Below are 27503 nucleotides of genomic sequence, written 5' to 3' on the forward strand. Positions count from 1 at the left end.
TGTGTGTGCGGTTGAGGTTTTACATTTTTGGTGACCAGACAGCCGGTCCCATCACGCGCAGCAGCAGCACCCTCTATGATCGCATCGGTGTCTTAGTGTGGCTCACGGAGTGTTTCTAATTCCGCTGGATCGTAACCCGATAACAAATCCATCGAATTTGTGCTTTGTTAGAGGCCTTGTTCACAAGCCACTCTTGTTAACGAGTGACGGTCAACTCGTTTGGCACTCCTGGTGCCGTCCCGCCAAAGCGGCCGTGCGTGCGGCGCAGTGGTCCTGGGTTTGATTCCCGACTCGGGCACCTTCCTTTGTGGAGTTCGTGTGTTCCTCCCCCTGTACTGCAGAATGTGAGTGAGTGTATGAATGCGTGTGGGGAGCAGTAGCGTAGTGGTTAGCACGCTGTACTCCAAACCCGGTGACCAGAGTTCGATTCCCGCTCACGGCCCATAGGTCGACTCAGCCTGAAATGAGTACCTGGTGTGATGTGTAAATATCGCCACTAGGGAGACAAAGGCGGCTGGGTGTGGTGCTGGCCACCAACCCCCTTTTGTGCCGTTCAGGCCTTAATAGCTGCTACCTAATAGCACTTACCCCAATAGTCTGTTATGAATGTGAGTATGTGAGCAAGTGTGGAGTTGAATGTTCTCCCCCCTGTTCTGCATGGGTTTTCTCCCGGTTCTCCGGTTTCCTCCCGTCGTTAAAACAACCTTCGGTGTAACTGGTATTGGTCACACATCCCAATGCTCAAAACTTTCCTGCACAGGACTCAACTGGGATCACATGCAGCAGCAACTACACCCCCTCTTGCGAAAAACTTGGCAGGACCCTCTTGAAAAACGTCTTGAGGCTTCCCTGGGTAAACAAGCAAAGTAGAAAAAAGTGATAATCATTGTGATGGTGATGAATGAATAACCAATAGGCTGATGTCGATTTTAAAAATATTGTAATTCAGTCGTCCGTCAATAAGTGTCCCTGAGGAGTGATGGAACGGTGGACCGCGTGCTACGCTGTGAACCTGGCGACCCGAGTTCGATTCCCGCCCATGGCCAAGAGCAGTGGCCAATATCTTAACCGCTCCCGGGCCTCCGTTAGGTCGACTCGGCTTAAAATGAATACACGATGTATAAACATCGCCACGAGGGAAACAGGCACGGTACCTGGCCGCATTTGTTGCCTGCTTTCGTAGGTGCTGCTCGCGAACAGCATTTGCCCTCTACGGTCTGATAAAGCTATACAGGGGATATTTATTTATTTATTTAAAGCTTTCGTGACTGCAGGGATTCATATTCTTGGTTCTTTCGGTAAAGTCACCACGTAGAAGGGAAACATTATTATTTTATTGTTTCCCTTCTACGTGACTTTACCGAAAGAACCAAGAATATATACAGGGGATCTTTGTCTAAGAGCTATAACTACCGACCCTTCGCTGCATTGAGTGTGTTTATCCACTCCCCAGGTAAGGCCACGTGGTGTTGATTTTATTTGTAAAGGGGACTCATTAAGCTGACTTTTTTAAATTGCTCGTCCATGGACTGCTATTGGTTGCCACGTTCCAAGTAAGATGACAAACCACTCTGCAAACAGCATAATGTTTAATCACCGCGGCTTGGATTATAGTCGTTCGCTGCCATTATTAATGTACAGGGATTCCTCTACTTACGGAACGAGTGAGGTTCCAGAGGTCTGTTCATAAGTTGATTTGTTTGTAAGTCCAACTTTACTCCTGTCGATTCCAAACGTGTTGTACAGCATGTACACTTAACACAGGGGATGGCTTTAAAAGTTGTATAATCTCCTATAGATGTAGATGCCACTGGTTATTCATGTTCTGTATATGTAGATGCCACTGGTTCTTCATGTTCTGCAGATGTAGATGCCACCAGTTCTTCATGTTCTGTATATGTAGATGCCACTGGTTCTTCATGTTCTGTATATGTTGATGCCACTGGTTCTTCACGTTCTGCAGATGTAGATGCCACTGGTTCTTCACGTTCTGTAGATCTAGATGCCACGGGTTCTTCATGTTCTGTATATGTAGATGCCACTGGTTCTTCAAGTTCTGCAGATGTAGATGCCACCGGTTCTTCATGTTCTGTAGATATAGATGCCACTGGTTCTTCACGTTCTGTAGATGCCACTGGTTCTTCACGTTCTGTAGATGTAGATGTCACTAGTTCTTCACGTTGTGTAGATGTAGATGCCACTGGTTCTTCACCTTGTGTAGATGTAGGTGCCACTGGTTCTTCACGTTGTGTAGATGTAGATGCCACTGGTTCTTCACGTTGTGTAGATGTAGATGCCACTGATTCTTCATGTTCTGTAGATATAGATACCACTAGTTCTTCACGTTCTGTAAATATAGATGCCACTGGTTGTTCACGTTGTGTAGATGTAGGTGCCACTGGTTCTTCATGTTGTGTAGATGTAGGTGCCACTGGTTCTTCACGTTGTGTAAATGTAGATGCCACTGGTTCTTCACCTTGTGTAGATGTAGGTGCCACTGGTTCTTCACGTTGTGTAGATGTAGATGCCACTGGTTTTTCACGTTGTGTAGATGTAGATGCCACTGATTCTTCATGTTCTGTAGATGTAGGTGCCACTGGTTCTTCACGTTGTGTAGATGTAGGTGCCACTGGTTCTTCATGTTCTGTAGATGTAGGTGCCACTGGTTCTTCACGTTTTGTAGATGTAGATGCCACTGGTTCTTCACGTTGTGTAGATGTAGATGCCACTGGTTCTTCATGTTGTGTACATGTAGATGCCACTGGTTCTTCATGTTGTGTAGATGTAGATGCCACTGGTTCTTCATGTTGTGTAGATGTAGATGCCACTGGTTCTTCACGTTGTGTCGATGTAGGTGCCACTGGTTCTTCACGTTGTGTAGATGTAGGTGCCACTGGTTCTTCACGTTTTGTAGATGTAGATGCCACTGGTTCTTCACGTTCTGTAAATATAGATGCCACTGGTTGTTCACGTTGTGTAGATGTAGGTGCCACTGGTTCTTCATGTTGTGTAGATGTAGGTGCCACTGGTTCTTCACGTTGTGTAAATGTAGATGCCACTGGTTCTTCACCTTGTGTAGATGTAGGTGCCACTGGTTCTTCACGTTGTGTAGATGTAGATGCCACTGGTTTTTCACGTTGTGTAGATGTAGATGCCACTGATTCTTCATGTTCTGTAGATGTAGGTGCCACTGGTTCTTCACGTTGTGTAGATGTAGGTGCCACTGGTTCTTCATGTTCTGTAGATGTAGGTGCCACTGGTTCTTCACGTTTTGTAGATGTAGATGCCACTGGTTCTTCACGTTGTGTAGATGTAGATGCCACTGGTTCTTCATGTTGTGTACATGTAGATGCCACTGGTTCTTCATGTTGTGTAGATGTAGATGCCACTGGTTCTTCATGTTGTGTAGATGTAGATGCCACTGGTTCTTCACGTTGTGTCGATGTAGGTGCCACTGGTTCTTCACGTTGTGTAGATGTAGGTGCCACTGGTTCTTCACGTTTTGTAGATGTAGATGCCACTAGTTCTTCACATTGTGTAGATGTAGATGCCACTGGTTCTTCATGTTGTGTCGATGTTGATGCCACTGGTTCTTCACGTTGTGTAGATGTAGGTGCCACTGGTTCTTCACGTTTTGTAGATGTAGATGCCACTGGTTCTTCACGTTGTGTAGATGTAGATGCCACTGGTTCTTCACGTTCTACAGATGTAGATGCCACCACCGCCATCTATTGCGCGACGGTTGAACTTACGACTCTCGGTACGAACAGGCTGGAACTGGACATACACGACCAGGTTTGTTCATATTTCTGAAAGTTCGTAAGTCGAATGTTCGTAAGTAGAGGAGTTCCTTTATAGACTTCACGTGAAGTTCATGCTGGTTCAACAAAGATGAACAGGTATCTTTTGAATGTCAACAGTGGTGGGTTGAGCTCACGTACTGATAAAGATCAACATTTGACCCTACGGACCTTTCACACAGCAATCGGGAAATTCACGGCATGCGAGGCACGGACCTGTTCCATCCTCGTGAGGGGTCGTCGGCAAACAGGACTGGGGTACGAGCTGCCGAGTCCACAGCAGCGTATGGGCAGGTGGGGGGGGTCCAACGCACACGCACGGCCATACCACACCATCACACGCATGGACATACCACACCATCACACCCGCTGTCATACCACACCATCACACGCGCTCCCATACCACACCATCACACACACTGCCATACCACACCATCACATGCGTTCCCCTACTACACCATCACACCCGCTCCCATACCACACCATCACACACACTGCCATACCACACCATCACATGCGCTGCCATACCACACCATCACACGCGCTCCCATACCACACCATCACACACACTGCCATACCACACCATCACACACACTGCCATACCACACCATCACATGCGCTCCCCTACTACACCATCACACCCGCTCCCATACCACACCATCACACACACTGCCATACCACACCATCACATGCGCTCCCCTACTACACCATCACACATGCTCCCATACCACACCATCACACGCACTGCCATACCACACCATCACACGCACTGCCATACCACACCATCATACGTGCTCCCATACCACACCATCACACCCGCTCCCATACCACACCATCACACGCATGGACATACCACACCATCACACTCGCTCCCATACCACACCATCACACTCACTGCCATACCACACCATCACACGCACTCCCATACCACACCATCACACGCGCTCCCATACCACACCATCACACACACTGCCATACCACACCATCACACGCGCTCCCATACCACACCATCACACGCGCTCCCATACCACACCATCACACGTGCTCCCATACCACACCATCACACGCGCTCCCATACCACACCATCACACGCATGGACATACCACACCATCACACACGCTGCCATACCACACCATCACACTCACTGCCATACCACACCATCACACGTGCTCCCATACCACCCCATCACACTCGCTCCCATACCACACCATCACACTCACTGCCATACCACACCATCACACACGCTGCCATACCACACCATCACACACACTGCCATACCACACCATCACACGCGCTCCCATACCACACCATCACACTCACTGCCATACCACACCATCACACCCGCTGCCATACCACACACCATCACACCCGCTGGACACCATTCCAACCATTCACCGTAATCTGCGCGAGCTCATCGCTGCCTATCAGAGATCTCCAGATAGACGATCGGACGAGTGCGGATGGACAAGTTTTTTTCTTATACATCGCATTGCTGGTTTAACCTTCGGAACGTGGAATTTCCATCTCCCTGTCGCTGGGGCTGCCAATGGTCGCGATCGTCCTGCCGTGCTCACTCGAGCGCGGAGATGCTTTGATGTGCGATGCAGAGCCGTGCGATCGGTCGTAGTGTCCGTCACACTCTGCCCGTGCGCGCGCCGCCTGCGATAATGGGGGTAGTTCAAGCATCTGCTGCTGCCCCAATAAATTCTCAGCAGTGGTTCTGTTGTTGTATGACTTGCAGTGGGAGTGCGAGGTATGTGGGTTAATGCTCCTATGGTGCAGAAATGCGGCTGCTGTGGGAGTAGACTTGGCACGCCGTCCTTGGCTTGGGCTCCACTGAGAGGGAAATGAACACGTGCGATCGTTTTTTGTGCCTCTTGTGCGTGCGTGCGTGTGTAGGTAGTGGAGAGCGGTAGCGTAGCGGTTAGCGCTACGCTGCGCTGCGAACCCGGCGAGCCGAGTTCGATTCCCGCTCACGGCCAACACCGGTGACGATTATTTGGACCGGTCCTTGGCCTCCCCTAGTTCGTCTCGGCCTCAAATTAGCACCTGGTGAGGCGTGTCAAATCATCGCCACTGGGGAAACAAAGGCGGTCGGGAGTGGTGCTCGTAACCCACCCCCCCGTGTGCTGTGCCGGCCTTCATAGCTTCTCGCTAACAGCACTTGCCCCAACAGTCTGTGAAGGCTGTACGGGGGATCTTTGTCTTTATGTAGGTAGTTTTATTTCATGTGCACGCTCTGGGGAACTCGGAAAATGAATAGTCTGCCGCAGAGTAAAAGCTAAAGAACCCGTGACTCAATTTGTAGGGCAGGCCTTGGCTATCCATTGCTTTGCCTCAAGGGTCCCATATTAGAAAATTACCTGCACCTAAGTTATACGCGCGGCAGAGTGATGGCCCTGATGGTTAGCGCACTGCGCTATGAGCCCAGAGACTCGACGTCGAATTTCTGGCCACAGCCACCATCAGTCACGAGTGATAAGGGGCGCCGCGGTGGCTATGAGATGTTGACTACCTCGCCTGGTGTACAGGAGGTCGTGGGTTTGATCCCGACCCCGACGCCTACTGTATATTTGAAGTTTGCGTGTCTCTCTCCCCGTGGTAGCGTGGATTTTTCTCCGGGTCCTCCGGTTTTTCACTCCACGTTTAGAAAAACGCACGAGTATTTGGCTGCTTTTAATTTCCAAATGATAAGCCAATTCTTTGAGCTGTCAGTTCTGGCCAGATCGCTTCTGCAAAAGAGCTACATAGCTCGGTGGGCCTTACGTGGTAAAATAAAATTAGTTTATATCTGAGCCGGTTCTGGGTCACCGCTTTCACCAACCTTGTACTGACCAGCGTGCCGAAGTATGGTCAAACAACCCCCGCGACCGGACATAGCACTTGGAGGGCTTCATCCAGCAGCGGATGGACAATGGCTGTAAAATTTAGTGTTGCGATGAAGCACATTGTCACCATCGTGCCTACTGTGAGCGGAGAGCCCTGTGCTTGTTTACGAGGGGGAATTCTCGAAGGCAAACTGCTCGGCGGTAAAGGCTTTCGCTCGGGATGTGTAACCGCGTTCAACAATAACGTATAAATACGCATCATCGCAACACATTCCATCGAACCACGCCGAGGGGCCTTACGAGACAGCGCCACTCACCACACCATTCATGCTGTCATCCCTCACCTTCATCTACGAATGTGTCTCCACACACACACGCACGTGTTAAGTGGATTGACAGAGGCCAGAAAGGAGACGTATTGTGTTTGCGTATCTGTTTTGTATTAAAATCTGACCCGCTGTCACCCGACAAGAACGAGAATACAGGAAAGCCTCGCTGAGTCACTTTGCCCTTGCTCGGCAAGTTCCTGCGGTTTTGAGTGTTTTGGCCGAGCCCCCCATTGTTACGTATTCGTGGGACGTGGTAGGAATCCGGAGAGCCCGGAGAAAACCCTCATGCATGCGAGGGGGTGACGCCCGGCAAGCCCCCAGCGGTGGTCACGCACGCGCTCACTCGCCAGGCTCAAACCCTGCTCGCATGCGAGAGATATGATTTGGTCACAGGCGCCTTGTGAAGTACGGCCATGAATTGAGATTCCTCGCATCTTAAGGTGAGGTATTAAAAATAGTTAGTTTTTATATTTCACTCGGAGCGCCGTACAGAGCAGGAACCACAACATGGCGGGGGGGGGAGGAGGTGGGAGAATAGAGAAACTCTGACAGAAGTCCCGAACGCTGCACCCCTGAGCTTCAGGGGAGGGGGGAGACTGGGCTCGCTGCTGCCCCACCGAGTGGGGACTGCGAGAGGGGTTCTTAAGGTCACATAAAAAACACGCGCGCACACACAGGCGCTTGAGTGACGATTGTTCCATCATGCTGCGTCGCACATCCTGACGGCGGCTTCAAGGGCGACTGGCGCGATAGCCCCCTCGGGGGTTGCTGTTTTATCGATGTTTACCGGAGAAATACACCGAGTGTTGTTTTTATTAATGTGGGGCCCTGTTTAAAAAGCAAGACATCTCGGGACAGATTCCCCGGGGAAGTATCGAGATCCGCCTCCGAGCTTCATTATGGTGCCTGCCAGCTGTATTGCTGGTGCAGCGGTGCTGTGTGGAGCGTGCTGTGCCAGGTGGATTGCTCATTCAGCAGTGCTTTCGTGCTGTGTGGAGCGTGCTGTCCCAGGTACATTGCCGGTGCAGCGGCGCTGTGTGGAGTGCACTTATTAATGACATTGGACGAACAATCCCATGTAGAAAAATCTTGCAACTCTCAGCGAGTGATTCCCGGGTAATTGAAGGTCATGGTGTATCACGGGAGCAAGGCTGAGTTATTCCGCGTGCATGTTGAAGAGGCAATGTGTGCACGAGAGAGCGTTATCATTCACCTGGCGGCGTCCAAAATCAATCGCCAGCACGGCGCAGTGAGGTCACATGGCTGGCGGCGGTCCCCAGGGTGAGAGAGGTTTACCGCTCTGTTTCACCAGGGTGAGAGGGGTTTACCGCTCTGTTTCACCAGGGTGAGAGAGGTTTACCGCTCTGTTTCACCAGGGTGAGAGGGGTTTACCGCTCTGTTTCACCAGGGTGAGAGAGGTTTACCGCTGTTTCACCAGGGTGAGAGGGGTTTACCGCTCTGTTTCACCAGGGTGAGAGAGGTTTACTGCTCTGTTTCACCAGGGTGAGAGGGGTTTACCGCTCTGTTTCACCAGGGTGAGAGAGGTTTACCGCTCTGTTTCACCAGGGTGAGAGGGGTTTACCGCTCTGTTTCACCAGGGTGAGAGAGGTTCACTGCTCCGTTTCCCCCGCTGTGTGCAGAGCGGCTCGGGAGGGATGATTTCCAGTTTACAGCACGAAGATAAAGAGTCACCGCGTGTTCAATGGGTTTCTATATTATTATTCATGTTTTTACTATAAATCTGCTGGCCATGTTTACGAAGGTTAGCAATTCGGGACCATCACCCCCCCCCCCCCCACCTTCTAAAGCGGCCTGTGACCTGGGTTCGAGTCCACGCAATGTCCGCGCAAAAAGATTGTGCCGCACTAAAAATATTTCGTGCATGGTCTCCCCGTGATCGCGTGGATTTTCCTCCAGGTCCTCTCGTTTCTCCCTCCACGTTTCGAAACATGCGTTCAGAGCATTTGGCCGCTATAAATTTCCACGTCATAAGCCACTTCGTTGAGTTATAAATTACGTCCAGATCACTTCTGAAAAAATAGCCGTATAGTTCAGTGGGCCTTACCCGGTAAAATAAAAATATAGTTTCGTTTTAATTGATCTGTCTCGTGCAACGGCGGCTCGATAAATAAACAGTGGAGGCCGAGGCTGTGGGCCCCCAAACTTCTCATCCTCACGTGGAAGAGATCTCGCGAACTGCGCGGCAAGATTCCTGCGTGCGTGCGTGCGTGCAACAAACCTATCTGGATTGATTCTCGTTGTAATGGGCACTGAAGGGTTCAAGACAACGTTCGTAAATTCCAGTGGAGTTTGATTAAAAAGTACTCAAGAGTAGTGGCGTGTGTACTTTGTTTACACTGGACAACTCAGCCCATGGGTTGGAATGCTTCTCATTTCTCCTTGGGCATTCCAGAGGCCACGTGCCCATTGCTAAACAAGATAACGTTGCTGTTGTTGGAGCGAAATACAGCATTTAGTCTTATAAAATAATTAATGGTGCAGCCATGAAAAATGTTTGCGCAAGGGCCGCCACGAGAGCGAACTCTAGAGGGCATTTGGTCTACTCTTCCACATTGACCGTAAGCGGACGACGTACCCCCACTTGACCTCACCACACTCGTGCACTTTCGACCGCATCGAAACATTAGCAGGCCGATGCACACGTCTCCTTAATTAATAGAAAGTTAAAGAAGGGCCGTGGTCATGTGATTGTGGCCATGCAACCCAAACTATAGGCCTCACCGTAGTAAACCCACTGCGGTTTGCGCAGAATGACACAAACTTTCCTCAAGACCCTCTCGCCGTGGCCAGCAGCAGATCCCAACATTGGCATCCGGCTCCTGAACGTGTTGCCGCTGCCATCGTGCACGAGAGTAGAGCAGAACCTCGCCACGCACGACCTGCTGATCGCCTAACCCTGGTGGCCTCCTCTACGCCACTGGGTGGCACAGAAGCAGAGGGTGAGGGGCGGTGGAATTTTTTTATAAGCTGCCCCCCCCGCCCCCATTGCACCACTGTGGCAGCTGCCCATTTAAATATAGACACGCATATATCTCTATACGTCACTTGAGTCTACTCCGTAGTTAACATCTCGCCACGGTGGCGAGATGTCGACTACCTCGCCTGGTATGTAGGAGGTCATGGGTTCGATCCTGACACTTTCGCCTGTTGTATATTTGGAATTTGCGGTGTCTCTCTCCCCGTGGTCGTGTGGATTTTTCTCTGGGTTCTCCGATGTTTCCCCTCACAATGAAAATCGACGTGCGTTTTAGAGTATTTGGCTACTATACATTTCCACGTGATAAGCCAGTTCATTGAGCTGTCATTTGTGGCCAGGCCGCTTGTGAAAAAGAGTTGTGTAGTTTTTTAAGCTTTAGTTTGCATTATGGAAGGGTGCTGGCAGGAAGGACAACAAACCAAAGCACGAAAAGCAAATAGAATAGCTTCATCGAGCACCATTGACAGCGACTCAAAGCATTCGTCTCCAGCGTCGGCCCGGATGTTCTTTCCCTGACGTGCGGTCGTGAAGCGAACGCCTCACCAATGCAGAGCAAACATCGGTGTTGGAAGAACCAGCACCGATGATAATTAGGCTTGTATGACCCAGGCAAGCCTCGCCGAGTGTCATTCATCCTTTTTCGAGAGTCGTCCTGCCAAGTTTTTGCTACGGGGGGAGAGAGAGACGAGAGGGGGGGGGGGGGGGTGGGAGACACGGTGATTTTGCTGTGCGTATTCCAATCGAGTAATTTAATCATTTGAATTCCTTCGTCGTAAGAGGCTCGTTGAGAACTTTTACACGTGGGAAGAAACTCGGGTTTCCTGCATCAGGCCGCGTGTGTGAGGTGAGAATACTGGCACTGTGCAGATACATATTCTTGGTTCTTTCGGTAAAGTCACGTAGATAGGCCAGAAGCGCATTTCCTGGGCGAGTGGTCGGTGCGTTCCGAACATCACGTGTGTATGTGTACGTATGTTGAACTTGTTTCGCACCGTACTTATGTACGTGGCCAACCGTGCTAATCGGAGGTGCGGGGGAAGGACAACAAACTAAACATAAAAAGCAGTTCTAAAGAAATTAGCTTTCAATCTTGATGATTTAAAAGTTGCGTAGCTCCGGTGGCTTCCTAATATCGGAAGGAAGAGCGTTCCAGACGGCCGCAGAGGCGCATCCAAGAGCGCGCGATGCGGTGAACGGCTTTGTTTGATGGCTGGCCATCTCTGTCTGATCAATCAACCCCTTTGTCAAGTCACTTAGTGACGGGCGTAATTAATTCAGCTTGTTTACTCAGGAAGACCGCGCCGAGTCTCAAGACCCTTGTCAGGAGGGTCCTGCCATGTTTTGCTGGAGGAGGGAGCGGTGTTGCAGCTGTCTGTGTGTGATCCCAATTCAGTAATTTGCAGAGTAATTTTTCAGCGTTGAGACGTTTGGCCAGTGACATTAGTGTCCCTTTTGTATTGGCTATGGGAGAAATCGAGAGAACCTGGAGGAAACCCCATTCAGTGCGGGGGGGAGGAGGACACGCAAGCGCCACACGCAGAAAAGGCGCCCGAGTCAGAAATCCAACTCAGGGGCTTCTTTGTGCGCGGCGTGAGTATCGCCACGGCACCACCACCCCGTCCGCCCCGTGGCCACGAGCGTCCGTCCGTCCACCCCTGATCCTGAAAGCGAGTTTGTACGTGAGCAGAGGCGGACTTTCGACGCGGTCCTGAAATGTCAATATTTTTTTTTCATTATTAAGAACAACACTCAACGTATTCTCTCTGGTAAACATCAACGCAGTGGCAACTGCTTAGGGGTTCAAGTTGGGGCGTCACCCCCTAACCTAACCTCCCCACCCCCCACCACGATCCACCACTGTAAGCGAATTTAAATCCAGTCATTAAAAGCCGCTTCCAGGGACGCGTCTGTGGCTTGGAAATCGATGAGAAATCTTCTTCTGCTTCTTGTGGTCGCGTGAGCGTTGCCGCCCGCCGCGGGCCCCTCGGGGTCGTCGTCGCCGTCGTCCGCGTTGAAGCCGCATCGCAACTTTATTACATTTTTCATCGCCGCCGCCGCCATGCGACGTGAGCCCCGGGGACCAGACAGGTCCGCGCGGTGATTGCCGCAGTTATATAAAAAAAAAAAATAACTTTCTGCTGAGCGTGCGCAATGAAGTCGGCACTAAATTTACGCGAACGGCCAATCGCACCGAGCGGACTGCAAAGTCGGACGGGGGCGACCTTTGACCAAAGGGAGAGGACGATTTTTGCTCCGGAAATCGGCCAAGCGTCACTTTGCAGTCATTTCTCCATCTTGTCACACAACCTTGGGGCGAATGATTTGAGCGTGTCAGGCGTTTGCTTTATTTCCTGACCCCAATGGCCACAGTGCCGAACTAACACGGAGCAGTTCTTAGCAGTAACGTCGCGAGCACGGGAGGACGGATGCTTTTTTTTTCTCTCTCTCTCTATGGAAAGGTAAAGCCTTAGTTAGATCGGACGAATTCAACGTCAACGTCTGATGACGTTTCGCTCAAACCGGCGGTTCGAACCTCCTGACGCACTGCATCAAATTCTGACTCGCGACGCTCCACACCGGCGGCTGACATTATCGTGGCCGGCGCTGTTGCCCCCTGAAGCGCTCGCGAGCGTTGCGAGTGTCACCGGGTCACGTGCGTCCGTGTCGCGGCTGGGGGGGGTTTGTTTTATAATCTTCGCATGCAAATGCCGCTTCGCTTCTCTCTCCCCATTGGGCGACTGGATGGAAGGTCAGCCGTCGTGCAAAGTGTGCTGTCGTTACATTTTTTTCGCCGCCTGTCGTTTTGAACGCGCGCTTTCCTGTAAGTCTGAGAAGAATGTTACGTTCGTCGGCTTGATGTCGGTCGTTGTTTGCCTGCTAATGTGTTTGTAACTGAACCGGCATTGATTGCGTCTCTCTTGTGTGTGTGTTTTTGTTGTACCACAGTGCATGAATTTAATCCATTTGGCATGGACAAGGTAAGTGCAACATTGGCAGTCAGCAAGCACCACTCCCCCCCCCCCCTCTCTCTCTCTCAACGGAGGCGTGGGATTCCGTTAATTCATTAGTCATGCTCACTGGTGAAATTTGCGAGTCTCAATTAATTGAATTCACATCGTCGATACGGTTGGCTGAATTTACTGCCGTTACTCCGCTTGAATTGAATTGGCCGACTTCACGATTAATTTTTTGTTGTCTTCAGTAACTTCTTCACTTTCAAGGATCAAGTCAGTTCTCCACTTTGAGAATCTACGGTTAGCCAGTCATTCTCTCCAAGCAGAAGAGAGACTGTGTATGCGTGAAAGAACATATGAATAGAAATAAAAAGTTCACTGCTAGGTGACGCGACGATTTAGTTCACCGAGCGAGGAAACCCCGTCGTGAGTCCTGCGAGCTCCCTCGCAGCTGCAGCCCATTGCCCTGTCGATTGCCGGGCAATCGGTGAAGAAATTGGGAAGTGCTTTCCGCTCGTGATTGCTCACCCCCTGTCTTCTCACCACGGTCGCTCTGCATCCCCCCCCCCCCCCCGCGCGCCCACCCCTGCCTCTCATCCCCACTGACATCACCGCCAGCCATTTCCTCGTACTTTAAACAACTCTTGTTCCATCCTTGATACGCCGAGCACCACTTACATCCCTCACTGCCTACCCAGAGCCCACCAATCAGGCAACAATGAGCCACGCACGCATGCGGTAGTGTGTGTGAGACTGATTAGTGAGGAGCGGTGGTGCAGCGGTTTAGAGCATTGTGCAATGAAACCGGCGGCCCGACATCGATTCTCGCTCAAGGCCAACATCAGTGACGAACATCTGAACTGGTCCTGAGCCTCCCCCTAGGTCGACTCATCCTTAAACGAGTAGCTTGTGCAGCCGGACTTGGTGCTGTCCACCCATCCCCTCGTGTGCCGTGCTGACAGGTGCTGCTGTACAGAATGGACAGCTGACATTAGTCCACACTTTGTTGAACCACCACTTCCTGGCGAGCCAGGGTATGGTACCGCCTTGACGCCCACGGGAGGAAGGGATTTTAGTAATGTGTGGTGCCGTGATCCACACAAACCCTCGCTGCTGCCTCCGCAGTGCTGGATTACAGGCGGCCACTTGCAGCGCGGCCACCGTGAACCTGAGCATCTGGGGGAATGTTGAATGTGCAAATGTAGCGTCCTGGATAAACGCCTGTAAATCTAAAGTGTGTAATTAGGCAATAACATCACTTATGAAGCCCCTCCCCATGGAACACTTAGACTCGAATAACTCGAAGTTATTGCTTGAATTAGCAAATACCTGCAGCTTGCATCACAAATTTGTTTCTGATCCATCGCTTGCCATGCAACGTGAAATAAAATTTGGAGGGCGGAGACGAGATGCAGTGTAAACGTACGGTGATGTCCTTGTAAGAAGTAATGCGTGCGCCTTTAACCGATCCCACGGCAAGCGGGTTAGGTTGGCGGATCATGAGGAGATGCGAGCGTGACCTCCGTGTCCTGAGCAAGACGGTGGTTGTGGCGCTGGTGGCGGGTGGAATTGGTACAGTCTGCGAGGGCTTTCTCCGGGGTCTCCAGTTGTACACCGCGCACAAATCCTCGCACGGGAGATTTCATCAAACATTCCCGTCTCGGATGTTTTTCTGACAAGAGTCCTTAAGCCGTCGTGAAACGTAGCTTTCCCTGGTAAAACACTCCAAATAGGAATTGTCAAAGATATTGGTTTGCTTATATTCTTCAAAATATGATCACCATGCGTACCATGATTACCGAGTCATTCCTGCTGGGTAAGTTAATTTACTCAAATTCTGAAATTGATACCACTGGGGGAGTTCTGGCCAGCCCGCTTCACTGCTGTCACCCGGCATTATTTAATCCGCGGGTGTTACTCCGGTGAAAAGTAATTCATCTTTCGGGTGATGGCCACGGCAGAGCACAGACAGCAGACCCTCTTCCAGAAAAGGCCCATTCATCAGCGCGACTCGCGCCCTATTAATCTCAGCCTCTCGGCGCACTCCAGCTGTTTGTAATTCTCCCAGACGGGCGCAATCAGTGCCCCCCCCTGCGGGCTCCAGGCCAACCCTGTCCCAGTCCCGTCTGCGTCTTCTCCGCGCACGCGCGCCACCGCCACCACCACCACCGCCTCTGTAAGGAGATATTTTGTTTTATCAGTCCCGTACCATTTATTGCGGTGAACTATTTCCTGGCCATGTCCTGTGCCGAGGATCCGGTTTCTCAACACAGATCAAGGGGGGGGGGCGTGCGTGGGGCGGCAGGGTCTGGCTCCCCGCTCTGATCCTCTAAACACAGATCAAGGGGGGGGCGTGCGTGGGGCGGCAGGGTCCGGCTCCCCGCTCTGATCCTCTAAACACAGATCAAGGGGGGGCGTGCGTGGGGCGGCAGGGTCTGGCTCCCCGCTCTGATCCTCTAAACACAGATCAAGGGGGGGCGTGCGTGGGGCGGCAGGGTCTGGCTCCCCGCTCTGATCCTCTAAACACAGATCAAGGGGGGGCGTGCGTGGGGCGGCAGGGTCTGGCTCCCCGCTCTGATCCTCTAAACACGGATCAAGGGGGGGCGTGCGTGGGGCGGCAGGGTCCGGCTCCCCACTCTGATCCTCGCGGGCCTGCTGGCGGTGGTCACGATGGTCGCGCTGGCAATGGTGGCGGTGGCGTGCGGAGAACGGACATTGTTTTGACGTCGCTGTGGCACGGGCGATTTCCACAGAACTTGATACGTCCACGTGTAGAAGGAAAAATGAGCAGTTTACGAGGCTCATTTATGACCTTGCCTTCAGCTGAGCACGGGGCCCGAGCGGCGAAGCGCCGAGTGCGCGCCGTCAGCCCCGAGGAATGAAAATAAACGCAGGGCTTTAGATGACGGTGTCCCGAAAAAAAAAGTCGTAGAAATGTCTTTGAGCCGCGTCGGCTTGGGGAAGAGTGTGATTGTGTTTACCGCGGCCGGTGATTGCTGCGCTTTGGCGCTGTGGACGCAACGCAGACGTTGGGGCCGGCTTCACGTGTTGCAGGCCCTGTCACGGGGCTTCCCGGTCCTCGGTTCGCTCGTGACTTTTGAACGTATTTATTCATTTAATCTGTCACCGAGCGCTCCCGCGAAAGCAGTCCGGCTGTGGCGGAGATGTCATCGGAGAGAGGCAGCGTAGATCGGCGCAGTGTCCCCCGACATAAACTCCGGTGCAGCAAGGCAGACTCGCCTTGTCAGTGTTGCAGCGTGTACGGGAGAAAAACCCCTCCTGTCCGCGGTGACATGGCGGATTCTGTTGCCACGGATAATAGTCGTCGTGGATAATAGGAGTTAAGGATAAGAGGAGTTGCCCTGCATTTTGTTTATTTTATGAATTCTTGGGATTTTCAATTTGTGGAGCGATCGGTGCTCGCGTCTCTGAAGCAATTTTGCTTCAGCCTTCTCGGGCCAAGGAGGCTAGGAAGTTCCTGATTGGCCGGAGCGGTGAATAAATTGAGGCCGTTGAAACTAGAAGTGGTTGTTGTGGCAGAGAACCGAGGCCGACAGCAGCTCCTGATTGCTCTCGGGAGCCACTTCTCTAGTTAGGCGCTCTCTCACTGATTTAAACATGTAAACTCGACCACCCCATTAATGTGTTTAGTTTGTTGTTCTTCCCCCGCCTCTCCGATTATCATGGTTGGCTACGTACGGTGCGAAACAAGTTCAGCATACATTGATAAGCTACGCACAAGTCTTAATACAATCCAAGATTGCTCGTAAGCAATGGCTGAAATCCAGTGGTTATTAAAATGGAACTAACCAAAATCATCCCAGTTGTGAATGTTTCAATGCATAACACAGCTCACAAAAATATTTAAATGCATATTTAATAAAAAAAACACAATGAAAGCCATAAATAACATCCCGCGATGAAACAACCCATACAGCACCCGCACATGACCTGATCTCATCTCATCGCTCTGCGATTGGCCGCACGTGTCGTGAGCCCTGAGCATTGACGTTCCTCAATTGATCGATGGCTACGGCCATGGCTCTCCGCGGCATTTGACCTCCGATTAGCACGGCTGGCTGGCTACGTACGGGGCGAAAGAAGTTCAACGCACATACGTACACATGCAGCGGTCGTTGTTTTCCCGGTGAATTCACCCCATCCCCAATATGTGTGCGCGTGCGAGCGTTTCTCCAGTTTAGCGCATCGCGCTACGAACCCGGCCGACCGAGTTCGATTCCCGCTCGCGGCCAACACCGGTGACGATTCTCTAAACCAGTCATGGGGGGCCTCCCTTAGATCGACTCGGCCTCAATTGAGCACCCGATGCGGTGTGTAAACACCGCCACTCGGGGAGACAAAGGCGTCCAGGCGTGGCGTTGGCCGCCCAACCGCCTCGAGTGCACCCGTGGCCGGCCTTCGTGGCGGGTGCTGCTGCTGCTCGCTAACTAGGACTTGCCCCCAACGGTCTGCTAAGGCCCCACGGCGGGATCTTTGTCTTTTTGTTTCCCCAGTTCAACTTGACGCACCACATCGCCCACCTGTCCTTCGGCCGAGATTACCCCGGCATCGTGAACCCTCTCGACGGCACCAAGTCGGTCTCCAACGAAGGTGCCAAACGCCTTGGGCTCGTCGCTCATGTCACACGCGTGCGTGCGTGCTTGCGTGTCTGTGTGTGTGAAAACCAAAGATGACAAAATATAGATTTTTATTTTTTATTTTACCAGGTAAGGCCCACTGAGCTGCTTTCGCGCGACGAAGTGGCTTATCACCGTGTGGAAATCTATTGCAGCCAAATACTCGCATCACGTCGATTCTAAATACACGTGATGCCGATTCTAAATGTGGATGGGAAAACCGGAGGACCCGGAGAAAAGTCCACACGACCACGGGGAGAACACGCAAACTCCAAATATACAGCAGCAGCAGGCGTCGGGGTCGGAATTGAACTCACGACCTCCTGCATACCAGGCGAAGTAGTTAACGTCTCGCCACCCCCTCAAACGCACCCCCCTATGTAGGGCGGAGGTGGAGTTGGGATGGGGGAGGGATTGAGGATGTCACCTGTGGCCCCTGTGGCCCGAGCTGCTCCCGTGTGACATCGCGTGCATGAGGGCGGACACGGGGAGCGCGGGCTGTTGGGGCGAGCGAGGCGGTGTAGCGGAGGGCGGTGCGGAAGGGCGGTGAGGAGGAGGAGGAGGTGGTGCTGGTGGCGGCTCGGTAACTGGAGTTGGGTGTCCGCGATGACATTGACACTCGCGTGACTTCTCACCACCACCCCACGGCACGACGCAACGAGACGCCGGCGGCGGTCGCGCGTCCGCCGCTCGTTGCAGAAGTTCACGGTTCGGATTTGGCAGGGAGCGCCGGTTATTATCGCTGCCGGTGTTATTAACCGTTAAATACCACCGCACGCCATCGGCTTCAAAGCGGACACTAAAGATGCCCTGCGTCGTTCTAAAAGAGTGGGGCCATTGTGTGCCAGGGTCGCGAATTTAACCGCAGAAAATACTTGATTGGGATTACACGCAGAGACGTCACCCGGCGCTGTGAAACAACTGCAGGCTGTGTCCGTGAAACACAGCAGCACCTTCCTGTCATAGCCTTGCGCTCACGGTGACGCGCGGCCCAAAACGTACTCGTGGGTCTGCTTTGATTGAAGTTTGCCCCGATTTCTCCTGTCCGTTGCAGATTTCATGATGTTCCAGTACTTTGTTAAAATCGTGCCAACGGTCTACGTGAAGCTAAACGGAGAGGTACTGCGCGCACTCGCGTTACCGGCGGCTCCGTGGCCACTCTTTTCGTTTTGTGTTTTTGTAAATCAAATGTGAATCGTACCTTTAGCAGCGCAAACTATTTCTGGGCATTCCTAATTAAAGTCTCGCTGGCGAGGCTCGGGAACTCTTTCTTGAATCGGGATGTTTGACCATTTCAGTGTCTGCGTGTTGTGTGGGGAGAAAACCCAGAGAAACCGCACACGTACGAGGTCACAGGGCTCATATTTCCACGCAGGTCGACTCAAATTCACGGAGTCCAGGGAGCGGGTCGTACTCAACCTGTAATGCCTCATACTGGCACTTGGCAGCCTTTTCAGCAGTCCTCCTATAACGCCTGTGACCCATCTGTGGACACCCACACAAGTGCTCAGCAGGCTCCATCATTCCTGCTCAGCTTCCAAGATCTGTCAAGATGGGGGGGGGCCGCATTGAGGGCGTCACAGATTACTTTGTGCGCTAGCTCGTGGCTCGATGGCCGGAGGGATGAGTCGCCTTGTGCCACGCAGAGACAGCTGCCAAAGGGGGGGGGGTGCCCTTTGAATATGGGAGTTGAGACGTGTGATAGAAGGCACTTTGAGTTGCCGAGGAATGAAAGCAACGCCATATGGACGCAAAGATTACGGTGACGACGATGTTGATTATGTGTGCCGATTGCACATGTGGACCGGTAAGGCAAGCGCCGTGGGCAGCGGGGGACGGCCACCGGTAGTCGGGACGGCGGAGGCTGCTGCGGGGGTTTGCGGTCACCTCACCGGCGGCGGGCGTGCGCGCGCCCACCCCACCACCACCGCAGGAGCTGCGCACGAACCAGTTCTCGGTGACGAAGCACGAGAAGGTGGCCAATGGGCTGGCGGGCGACCAGGGCCTCCCCGGCGTGTTCGTCTCCTATGAGCTGTCGCCCATGATGGTGCGCTTCACCGAGAAGCAGAGGTAACGCAGCGTGCCGAGCTCCCGCATCTGTTGCCTGTTCGTTAAAAAAAAATGTTTTTTAAAATGTTTTTATTACTTTTATTATTGCTTTTATGATTACAATTATTTAAAAAACGCTTTTTAAAAAAAAAAAAATTTGCTTGCCCGCTTACGTGGCTGAGCCGTGCCGGCCGTACCTTGCCGGCCCAACGCGGTGCTGGGCAGGATGCGCGGGCCGAGCCGCTGCCGCTGATGCCGTGCTCGACGCGTCAGTGCCTTTGTCTCGTGTGTGTGTGTGTGTGTCAGTATTCACCGTAAGTCCTCGCTTGCAGCACTCACCCCAACAGTCTGTTCAGCCTATGTGAGGGATCTTTGTCTTCCTGTGTGTCCGCGTGTGGGGGAGCGGTGGCGTAGCGGTTCGCGCGCCGCGCTATGAACTCTGCGACCCGAGTTCGATTCCAGCTCACGGCCAGCACCAGTGACGATTATCGGAACAGGTTCTGGGCCTCCCCCTAGGTCGACTTAGTCTCAATTGAGTAAACATCGCCACTGGGGAGACAAAGGCGGCCGGGCGCAGTGCCGTACCAGCCTTTATAGGTGCTGCTGCTCGCTAACAGCACTTGCCCCTGAGAGTCTCTGAAGGCTACACGGGGGGGTCTTTGTCTTCGTCAGTGAAGATGGGAGGTGTCGTGGCCGGGTCGGTCTCGGTTAACCGTGTGATTCGGGCTCCAGTTAGCACGGTCGGCCAAGTACGTTGCGAAAGAAGTTCAACGCACGAGCACGCGGAATCGACGCTGGTCGGCGGTGTGAACACTCGCGCGTTGTGGTTCACGCGCCCCTCCTCCCCTGCGTTTCCCTCCCGTGCTCTCCTGACGTGCGCCTGTCGACCGCTGTGACCCCTGCAGATCATTCACCCACTTCCTCACCGGCGTGTGCGCCATCATCGGCGGCGTCTTCACAGGTGAGCAGCGCGGCCCGCAGCCCCCACCCCCCCCCCCTCCCGCTCCCCCCAAGCCCCCGCCGGCACGCCCCGCGTGGCTCTTGCTCCGTAGCAGAACTCGGCCTCCGGATTGAGTTGTTTTTTTTTGTTGTTGTTAAATCGCCGGCACATACTTGGCAGAGCACGTCGAGCGGATGTTTATGCTTTTTGAGAAGCCGCGGTGACGCCCGGGGCCGTTTGTGCGCTGCCGCTGAGGGAATGCCGCACCTCCGCGTTGGCACGCAGCGGCTGGCACCTGCGGCCGTTTCCTGCGTTTCCCCCCTCCCCCCACCTCTCCCCGGACCGAGCTCGCCGTAGGCCCCAAGCGTCGTCGTTCCAAAAAGGGGGAAGGGCCCGGTCGTAGGAAGTAACGGCGGTCGTAGGAAGTAACACGGTCGCAGGAAGTAACACGGTCGCAGGAAGTAACGCGGTCGTAGGAAGTAACGCGGTCGCAGGAAGTAACACGGTCGCAGGAAGTAACACGGTCGCAGGAAGTAACGCGGTAGCAGAAAGTAACACGGTCGTAGGAAGTAACGCGGTCACAGGAAGTAACGGCGGTCGCAGGAAGTAACGACGGTGCGACGTTGATCGCTCATGGACACAACTCACGGGCCGCTTTGTTGTTGAGCTCTCATTTGTGGCCAGGTCACTTCTGAAAAAATAAGTTAATACCTCGGTGGGATGCGCTTGGTTGGATTAGGATGGTTTAATTGTATTTGTATGTGTTTGGGTGATCATGTTTATTTTTTGTGTTATATCGCGTAAATATAAATGTGTCGTTAAACCCGCCACCACCCGACACAGCCAATGAGTAAGGTTTGTCACGTAAATAAAACGTGTAAATGAGTTACTACTTCAGCACACCGTTGTGTTGGGAGAGTAAACCCACAACATTGACAATACGTTGACAATGTTGTCAATGTTGGGTATGTTGAACTTAGTTCGCACCGTACGTAGCCAGCCGTCCCAGCAAGGGGGTGACGACTGCTGCTGCTGTGATCGCAATTGAGTCATTTGGCAGAAACAACGATCAATTTGCGTTTGCGCTCGGTTTTTCCCCAAGCCGTGAATCCAGTTCACGGTAGAAACTCGGTTGAAAAAGGACGGGACGTCAGCTTTCCCTGAAAACTGGCGGAATGTTTTTTTGAGAAGCGTCTCGGGTTGCAAGAGCTGTAACTCTGGAATGAGCACCTGCACGCAGTTACATGGAAGGCATTGTTTTATTTTTCAATTAATGATATGGCGTCATAAACAAGGGAGTCTATATACCGGCTGGAAAGTTCTTTGGCAGCCCATTTATAACAGCCAGCAAAGCACGAGGGTCCTGCGTAGGCAGTGGTGACTTAGTGCCGCTTTCTCATTACAGTGCAGGGGCTTTTAGGTGATCAAGACATTTGATTTAAGCGTTTTTGGCAAATCTAGGGGTCTCTTCTACGGATATTATATTACTTTTTTCAAACTCTGGAATGCCATTAATTTTCTGAGTGGTATTTCACATTCACGGATCGAATGCCAAGAAACAAATTGTAATATCGAGTCACATGCGAAGGGAATTAAATCGGGCTGTCAGAAAATTTTCGGGAAATTTGTTGTAATGCTTCTCCCCGTTGAGCGGTGAATGGTCTGCTGGGGAGTGGCGCAGGGTTTTATTAAAACACTGATGGAGAGCGATGAGCTAAGTCGTGCAAAAGCAGCCTCACCTCCAGTCTGTAAGTTCGTCGCTCTGTCTCATCTCGTCCCCCACCCGCGCGGTCGTAAGCGTGCCGTGTGACCGTATCGTAAACCGCCGTGCTCTTCACTCCTTCGGTGTGGAGGAGGAGGAACAGCAAAACTCGGTCTTCTAAAGCCCTCTCCGGCGCCAGCAGATCTCGACATTGGCATTTGGCTCCCGAACATATGGCTGCCATCATGGCCGAGAATAGATTTGTTGTAAGCGTTGCTAACGCAGCCTTTTTACTTTTGAACATCGGTCTTGGAAAAAAACGATGTAACCTATAAATAAAAAAAATACAAATGGTCTGCTAAAAAAAAATGCATGTTTTTTCTTTGTTCATCAGGCTATGGCCCTTCCAGACAAATGTTTCACAGCAGCATTTATTTAAGCAGGCAAACTGCTTTCGACTGTATCTCATTGGCCCTCATGGGCTTGGCAAAAAAAAAAAACGTTAAACACATCTGCCACGATAACAAAATCTGACTGCTGATGAGACCCAAAAGGTTGAAACTGGTCCAGAGTTTGCCTGTTTAAACAAATGCTGCTTGGAAACAGCAGCCCGGGTCTTATTTAGACTGCAGGAGGAATTCAAAGAGCTGTAAAGATCTTTGTCAAAGATGTCCAATTGGAGTGGGTCAGAAAGTTACAACAATAAGCGATGCAAACATGTGATAGGAGTGCAAAGTGTAGGCAAGATTAGCAAATCGCTCAAAAAACTTTTATTTTACTGGGTAGGGCCCAGAGCTATTAGCTTATTTTTCAGAAGCGAGCTGGCTATCAGAAATGATGGCTCAACGAAGTGGCTTATCATGTGGACGTTTATAGCAACCAAAATAATCTTAATGCGTGATGATGTGGGGAAAACCGAAGGACCCATTGAAAAATCCACGCGACCCTAGGGAGAACGGGCCTGTCAGGCAGGCTCTGCCCCTGGATCCTGCTTAGTCAAGAACCCCTTTGTCTAGGACTCGAAGCTCATTCTGTATGCCAGCGCACCCATGCACACAGACATAGCAACGCTTCTCAGGCCCCATCAACAGTCAACAAGTTCCCACCTGCGCTCACACCATATGAGAGGGTCCTGCAAAAAAGAACGCTTATACATCGCCACGGCTCCACCGCACAACCTCCCCCACCACCCCTCCCCCGTGCGTTTCTCCCGTACTCCACATCGCTGGTCGCTAAGAAAAGAAGAGTTGTTTTGTGCAGTAACCACAGGCACTGGGGGAGCGACGTCTGTGGCCAGCTTTCGGCGTACGTGTTGACATGCCACGAGAGCGGACGCGTGTTTGAGGCACGCACGGCGCAATTAGTGAGCCTGGTCTGCGACTGCACCCGATTGGCTGAACCCATCTGCCAATCCCGGTCGCCTGCTGACGGTCCGAGTTGAGGGTCCGACGGTTGGAGGCACAGGTTACTGGCGTGGAGTTGCCCTCTCTCGGTAGGCCCGTTCTCCCATCCATCCCCTGTGCAATTTGTTCACCTCCTGTCACAGCTGAGCCACCTCATTGGAGGTCCGCTACGATTGTGATGCGTCTGTGTATGGATTGAGTCCATCTATGCGGAACCTTGAGTGTTATTCCCCCCCCCCCCCATATACATGGTGAGTTCTCGCCAGGTACTTTCAGTTTTCTCTCAAATGTCAAACACTCATGAATGGTACTGGCAAAACGTCCAAATGCAGGACCTTCCTGAGAAAAATAGTCTTGAGATTGAAGGAGGCTTTCACGTGGAAATAATTGATTCTTAAATCGTTTCCATCATAGAAGGTTTTTTGGGTTAGATCGTGTAAATATAAATGTGTGATTAAATCCGCCACCACCCGTCACAGCCAATTAGCAAGGTTTGTCACGTAAACAAAACATGCCGATTGGTTACTAGTGCAGCACACCGGTGTGTTGGAGAATAAACTCACAATATTTACAATTTGAGTACCATAACGTTTCGCTGGTAATTGCAACCAGCATCATCAGGTGACGGCCAAAATCGGTTAATGTCGGTCGCGAAAGCCCGATGTGTTAAATATAATACTCTTTATGATTATTATTATTCTGAGTAGTACATTTTTCCTCCGTGTGACAACACCTACGCGCTGAGTACCATAAACACTGTACATGTGTGTTCCACCCTCTTGAGTACAACTGGGAAATGGAGGATTTCTCCACAAATCTGGCTGTCCGCCTGATGACGCTAGTTGTAATTACTGGCAAAACGCCGTGCTCGAATTGTCAATGTTGTGGGTTTCCTCTGAACACACCGGTGTGCTGAACTAGTAACGAATCTGCATGTTTTGTTTACGTGACAAGCCCTACTAATGACTCAATTGCGATCGCAGCAGCAGCAGCAGTCGTCACCCCCTTGCTGGCACGGCTGGCTACGTACGGTGCGAACCAAGTTCAACATACCCAACATTGACAACATTTTCTTAGTTTTTTCGGTAAAGTCACGTTGAAGAGAAACAACAAAATAACAAAATATATATAAAACAATAAAAAAATTCTCACGACGTTTCGACCATAACTCAAACGTGAGAATTTTTTTTTTTATTGTTTTATATATATTTTGTTATTTTGTTGTTTCTCTTCAACGTGACTTTACCGAAAAAACTAAGAATATGAATTACTGCAGTCACGAAAGCTTTAAATCAAAATTGACAACATTGTCAACGTATTGTCAATGTTGTGGGTTTACACTCTCCCAACACAACGGTGTGCTGAAGTAGTAACTAATTTACACGTTTTATTTACGTGACAGACCTTACTCATTGGCTGTGTCGGGTGGTGGCGGGTGGTGGCGGGTTTAACGACACGTTTATACTTGCGCGATCCAACCCAAACAAACCTCAGTCATGGATAACTGGGAAATGACTGCAATGCAATGCCAGAGAGGGCCTCTCAGAGAGGGCCTCTCTGAGAGGGCCTCTCTGAGAGGGCCTCTCAGAGAGGGCCTCTCTGAGAGGGCCTCTCTGAGAGGGCCATGCAGATGGAATCGCACCTCGCTTGGAGGGAGGAGCAGTGAGAGCCGCCCAGAACTCGACTTTTCGAGTCGTATTTTTCAGCCTGCAGGCAAAGCAATACCGCGCGGTAATATTGCACCGTCTTACGGCATTCCTCAGTGACAGTTACATATTGCAGAGCAAGTTTTATGCTGAGAAGGTCACGGTAGCGCCATACAATTATGATTCTTCAGCGCTCAAGGAGCATCGGTGCACAAGAAAGCCTTCAATACCCTCTCAATTAAAGGTGACCATCGTGTCTCCAGTAGGCGGCAGGCACCGTCTTGGGTTTCTCGGGAGGAGGGGGGGACGCGACACGCCGGTGTCGCTTGGTCGGCCACTTTGACGCGAGAGTGAAGTGACGGCTTCACGCCTCGCCATGCGCTGTGGCTCGGGGTGCAATGATGGGAGCAATGGGAGCAATGGGTGATATGGGAGCAATGGGTGATATGGGAGCAATGGGTGATATGGGAGTAATGGGAGCAATGGGTGATATGGGAGAAATGGGAGAAATGGGAGCAATGGGTACAATGGGTACAATGGGTGATATGGGTGATATGGGAGCAATGGGTACAATGGGTACAATGGGAGCAATGAGTACAATGGGTAGAATGGGTACAATGGGAGCAATGGAAGCGATGGGAGCGATGGGAGCAATGGGTACAATGGGAGCAATGGGCGCCCTGATCCAAGGGACAGGTTGGAGCACCGGGGTCCACGGGGTGGGCAGTACGAGTGAGCACGGTGGCAGAGCCTCGCTCGCTCCTGTGACCGTTCTCCCCGAGTGAGCCGCGTCTCGTCAGACCTCGGAAGGGCACCGCAGGACAGAGAGTGGGCTTCACCATGCACGTGGGCCATGGACAACACTTGTCAGAATCTTTAGACTGCGCGAGGAATCCGATGAGCTATGAAGCTCTTTTTGTTTTACAGATGTCCAGTAGGGACGGGTCAGTAAGTTACTAAACTAAAACATTTTTTCATTTATTTTACCAGTTGAGGCCTACTCAGCTATATAGCTTTTTTTTAAGAAGCTACCTGGCCAGAAATAATAGCTCAACGAAGTGGCCTATCACGTGGAAATTTAAAGCAGCCGCAACACTCTTAACGCACGTTTCTAAATGTGGATGGAAAGACTGGACGACCCGGGGAGAGAGACACGCAAACTCCAAATACACAGCAGGCGTCAGGGTCGGGATCGAACCCACGCACTCCTGTATACAAGGCGAGGTAGTTAACATCTCCTAGCCACCGTGATGATGATGATGAGAGAGACACACAAACTCCAAATATACAGCACGCGTCAGGGTCGGGATCGAACCCACGCACTCCTGTATACCAGGCGAGGTAGTTAACATCTCCTAGCCACCGCCGCGCCCCTACCATGGCAGCAGGAGAGAAAGGGGGGAACGGCGCTGAGGGGCCTGTCTCATGGGGCCGCGTCGCTGTGGAGCGTCACCGCCTTTGGCAGCGCCATTGGCCCAGCCTGGCTCGACTCTAGTTTCCACTGACCGTGTGAAAACGTATCATCGGAAACACAAACACGTGGTGGAGCACAGGTTCCAGCCTCCCCACACTGATGTCTATTCAGCTTCCCTCCTCACAGCCGCCCCCATCCACCCCCAGCCAATTACAACACGCTATACCTGTCGGTAATGTCACAAAGGTTTAATTTTTACTTGCTCAAGTTACTCGTCTTATAAAGCAGGACCTTGTGTAAACCACGCAGGTGGCACAGCCTCCGAGGCATTCGTGTTTACCCTGGCATGAAGAATCTTCCGCTGCAAGCCTGTGGAGCGGACGGCACCGGTGATGCCGCAGTCAGTTTGTTGGTCGGGCGAAAGACGTTGGTCATCATCCGTTGTTTTTGTTAGCTCGTCTACGCCTGGGAGCTGCTGGAGCACGGGAGTGACTTGGTACCTTGAAACGTAATGCCGGGAGAGCCAGGCCGGCCGCATGTGAGCCTAGGGTTACTCCAGGTTTGTGCCGCCGACTGGGAGCTCTGCAAGTCTCCTGGCAATTTTTGATTTAAAGCTTTCGTGACTGCATGGATTCATCTTCTTGGTTCTTTTGGTAAAGTCACGTAGAAGGGAAATAATAAAATAATAAAAATAACACGTAATAAAATACAATTATCACGACGTTTCGGCCACAACACAAGCGGCCGTCTTCAGGTGAAGAAACAGAACTGTCGGGAAGACAGCGTGATAATTTTATTTTATT

General features: G+C 51.7%; 1 protein-coding gene across 1 annotated transcript in view; it reads left to right on the top strand.

The window, feature by feature from the left end:
* The window catches only part of LOC116954626 (endoplasmic reticulum-Golgi intermediate compartment protein 3-like), a 55736-nt gene that overhangs the window by 25037 nt on the left and 3196 nt on the right, over nt 1-27503 (top strand). The window contains 5 exon segments of the mRNA XM_032975287.2: nt 12902-12933; nt 17424-17520; nt 18601-18665; nt 19480-19616; nt 20501-20556. Of these exon segments, the coding sequence (XP_032831178.2) occupies nt 12902-12933; nt 17424-17520; nt 18601-18665; nt 19480-19616; nt 20501-20556 (387 nt within the window).

The sequence above is a fragment of the Petromyzon marinus genome, chromosome 55 (genome assembly GCF_048934315.1).
Source record: "Petromyzon marinus isolate PM22_M1 ecotype Great Lakes invasive population chromosome 55, UKy_Petmar_22M1.pri1.0, whole genome shotgun sequence".
Taxonomy (NCBI): domain Eukaryota; kingdom Metazoa; phylum Chordata; class Hyperoartia; order Petromyzontiformes; family Petromyzontidae; genus Petromyzon; species Petromyzon marinus.